At 35.5% G+C, this 4,540-nt stretch overlaps 1 protein-coding gene across 1 annotated transcript; it reads right to left on the bottom strand.

Annotated features, from left to right (window-relative positions):
- Nucleotides 1-1,284: 1,284 nt before the first annotated feature.
- HELRODRAFT_189595 (hypothetical protein) lies at nucleotides 1,285-4,012 on the bottom strand (the record flags this gene model as incomplete). The annotated part of the gene is made up of 2 exons (XM_009030791.1): nucleotides 1,285-1,575; nucleotides 1,780-4,012. A coding segment is annotated over one exon (174 nt), but the record flags the coding sequence as incomplete, so codon positions are not given.
- Nucleotides 4,013-4,540: the final 528 nt, after the last annotated feature.

Raw genomic sequence — 4,540 nt, 5'->3', positions numbered from 1 at the left:
AAAAACGCCGTGGTAAGCCCTACTCTGAAAAAAGTACACTGAACAAAAATGAGCTTTCAAGTTATCGGCCTGTGTCGAATCTTGTGTTTTTGTCTAAAGTTGTTGAACGCATAGTCTTTTAGCAACTTGTCACTTAAACACTTTTTCCGGTTTACCAATCTGGTTATCGTCAGTTCCATTCGACAGAGACGGCTTAATTGGATGTTTGTTTTAATTTGGATTGGAATTGGAAAAAATGAAAGTCTATCAGACATTGAGTTTTGAACATTTGCACGCAATCTGTGATTTGTTTTGCATAATAACATGTTTTTTAACGTTCAGACTAAGGCAGTTTTGAAAAAATGCTCTGGATAATTGCGTAAGCTTAGGCTCATCAAACGATTTTTAAGCAAACATACTCTTCAATGTCCTTTATCCACTCAAAAATAGTTTATTGCAAGAGTCTTTATTACGGCCGGTCAGACTGTCTAGACTGCAGTCGGTTCTAAATTGAGCGGCAAGGTTGGTTTCAGGTGGCCTTAAATGCATCAGATCATTTTTGCTCTTCACTGGCTTCCGGTTTATTAAAGAGTTATTTTCAAGATATGTTTAACGGTTTTTAAATTAAGGGAGTATTAAGGGAGTTGCCTCTAAGTATTTAACTGACAGAGTCATTTCTAGAACAATGCCTTTGCTGAGTCAAACATTGCGTTTTGACGATTCAGGTTTATTGTTTGTACCTGACAAAAACTTGGCTTTTGGTCGAAAGAATTTCTCCGTAATGGGTCCTGCTGTTTATAATGGTTTGCCTAGGAACCTTCTGATCCTGCGTTGTCTGTTATTTAATCCCGTAAAAGGTTGAAACACTATCTTTTTGTCCAAGCTCACTCGGGCTAATGTCTTTTTCTCATTGCTCATTCTCATTTTCTGCATTGCTTTAGTGAAGTGCTACGCATTGTACTGCATTAATCGTCTCTGGGATCTTTTTCCAAAGGGCGCTTACAAACACACACACCAATAATATATATATATATTTTAGATTAAAGTTTGCCCGCCATTTCTGAGTTTTCCCGCCATTTCTTTTTGTTGATTTTCATTTTTTGCAATATTTTCCAATTTATAGTTGCAAATGAATATTTAATTTTAATTCATCATGATTTGGTTTGGTAGGAATATTATTAACTATAGGTTTCAATCTATTAACGAGAACGTATAAGTTACAATTGGTTAATTAATTAATTAATTAATTACTTAAATGAATTATTAAATTGTACTTATTTTAATTAATTCTGATTTTTGATTTAATTTCAGGTCCTGAAGTTCATTGATTAATTAATTGATTAAATAAATCAATTAAATTGTAATCATTGTAATTAATTGATTATGATTTCTAATTTACTTATATTCATTGTAGTTAATTAATTCATTATTAAACGAATTAATTAATCAGGATTTCTAATTTAATTATATCCAATTTGTTAATTAATTAAACGCTGATAAGCAACTACCCAACGATGATAACAAATGAGTAGAAAAGTGAAAAATGCATATTCTTTGCAGTGTTGTGTTCTTGATGACGATGATGATGATGATGACTGACTATTAATGATGCTAATTATTTAACTGATAATGATGATGATAGCAATGATATGAAAAGAATGCTGGTGATGATGTTTATTATTATTTTATGATGATTCTAATAGCAACAATAATGATGATGATACCACGGTGGATGATGATGATAATATACATTGATTATGATATTAAATCATGATGGTGATTAAGATGATGATGGTGTAGATTAATTAATAAATTAATTAATTATTTAATTAAAAAATAATGAATAAACACTTATAACGATGATGATGATAATTACGATTTCTTGTGATGATGTGAGTGTTGGTACTGTCAGTTCATAGAGTTTAAGCACTGGCATTCATTAGTTTAGTATACGCATCTTTTCATCGTCATTATCATTACCATCGTCATCATCACCATTGTCATCATTACCATCGTCATCATAATCAGGAACATCGTATTCGCTATCATCGTCTTTATTGGCACAATCTGTGGTTCTGGTTTTACAATCACCATCATCATCATCGCCGTTATCGTCATAATTATCATCATTCCCATTATCATTGTTAACGTTGTTGCTGACTCCATTTTGTACCACGTGATCGTCAAAAATTGCACAACAGCTGTTGTTGGTGTTTTTGTAATTTTTCTTAGTTTCAATTTCAGTTTTGTTTGGCAGATTGGTTTTTCCATTTTTCTGTAAACTCACAACCGTGACCACGGTATCGAAACTACCGGAATCCCACGACAGTTCATCATCTTCTCCATCATCATCTTCATCCTCTCCACCATCATCATCTTCTCCATCATCATTTCTTTTTGAGTTACTCTCGTCGTCGTCATCGTCAAGAACTGTCACAATGTTGTTACGCGTGTCGTTGTTTTGGATGTTGTTGTTGTTATGGATGTTGTTGTTGTTATTGGTGTTGTTGTTGTCATTATAGCAGTAACCACATCTATATTTTGCATCATCATCGTCATTATTGTCATTGTCCTCACCTTCGAAATTGACTTCTTCGGGTTCAACTTCATCTCCATCATAACTTAGTGCTCTGTAAAGTTGTTCACGGTTGTTGCTGTCGTTGTTGTTGTGTTGTTGTTTGCTTGAATTATCGAGAAGATTGCTCATGCTGTCGTTGTTCGTTTTTTCAGAGCCTGTTGAGACTTCATAGCGTTTGGAACTCTTGAATATTTTCTTAAAGTAATGATTTCTTAATTTTTGATATGAATTGCTATTTTTTATGGTTTTTGTGGCTGCTATGTTTTCAATTGCCGGCGTTAATGGTAACGTGTTGCTGTTTTTAATGTTGTTGTTAATGTTGTTGTTAATGTTGTTATTGATGTTGTTGTGTGCACAAGTGAACATCAATTTGTTGAAACAAGAAAATTTTGATTGTTGAGTAACTCTGTTGATGTCTGTATCGATGTTGTAATTATTGCCATCGAAATTTTCGTCGGTGTAGTTGTAGTTGTTGATGATGTTGCTGTTGTAATTGTCGTTTTTGGTGTTAATGTTGTTGTGGAAAGTTTCTACTGCCTCAATGTTGTTGTTTGAAAGCTGATTGATGAGGTGGAAGTTGCTGACGTCATAATTCCACGGGAAGTGGTTGGCATGGCAACCCTGCCCCGCCATCCACGACTGATCGTTGCTGTGGCAACATTCGTCGTCGCGTTGGAGATTGTGCCTGTACAGCCAGTCAAACGAAGGAGACGATGATAACGACGACGATGTAGATGATGATGATGATGATGATGATGATGACGATGACGTGGAATGCACGTTGCATTCATAATCACTTTCTCCATTCCTGTCATCCTCTCCCTCATTCTCCACATCTCCTTCGTCGCCATCGGCGTCATTAACATCGTTAGTGGACTTTTTGTCCGCGGAAACGATTATCGATCTTTTGTTGATTCTTCGCTTCCGCTTCCGGCAAACAAGACCTAATAGAGCAGTCGTTGTGACGGTGATTGAAAAGAAAATGGCGGCGATGATGATGATGGCGAGCGAGGCGGGCATCTTCAGTTTCTCGTATAGTGGAATGTTATTGTTCATGCTGTTGATGTTGAACGATTCCGAATTTGACAAAAGTGAACTTCGGCGCAAAAATATTCCACCGCTTGCGTTGCTTTTACTGGACGGATAAACAGATAATGAGTAATTTAATTGGTTGGCTGACCTGAAGATTGCAGATGGTTGGTTAGTGGGTCGTTTAAGGTTCATCTGCCATTGGCTGGCCTCTTTGCTTTCCTGACGAATCGTGTTCACGTTTTTAAGTCTAACTTCCGATCGGTTGTGTGGCTGTTGTGGTCGGAAATGAGGCGACATGTTGCTGTGAGAGGGTGCGGAAGTTGCTTGGTTTTGATTGAAGAAAGTTGTAGAAAGTTGTTGCAGTGCTCAGAACTGTTTCACAGGAACGTCGTCGGACGACTTCTTTGTATAACAACATCTCCAATTCATCCTACAGGTGACAAATATACAAACATTTCAACAAACTTTTCGCAACCAATAATGGGACACAACATTCACGAGAATGAATGGCGGCAAACGAGCTGATTGAGATCATGAACAACGAAAGCAGTAACGAAAACAAAATTCACCTGCATCCAAAGCAAGTTTTACGTTGTTTGTAATTTTTAAAAAATTTTTCAAAACCTAAATCCCTTCAACATTTCATCGGGGCGAACAAGCGAGCTAAGCAAACAACAATTATTTATATCCATTCATTCATTCATTCATTCATTCATTCATTCATTCATTCATTCATTCATTCATTCATTCATTCATTCATTCATTCATTCATTCATTCATTCATTCATTCATTCATTCATTCATTCATTCATTCATTCATTCATTCATTCATTCATTCATTCATTCATTCATTCATTCATTCATTCATTCATTCATTCATTCATTCATTCATTCATTCATTCATTCATTCATTCATTCATTCATTCATTCATTCATTCATTCATTCATTCA

Source organism: Helobdella robusta (assembly GCF_000326865.2).
Source record: "Helobdella robusta unplaced genomic scaffold HELROscaffold_7, whole genome shotgun sequence".
Lineage (NCBI taxonomy): Eukaryota > Metazoa > Annelida > Clitellata > Rhynchobdellida > Glossiphoniidae > Helobdella > Helobdella robusta.
The sequence above is the reverse complement of the archived record's forward strand: the minus strand, read 5'-3'. Positions and strand labels throughout refer to the sequence as shown.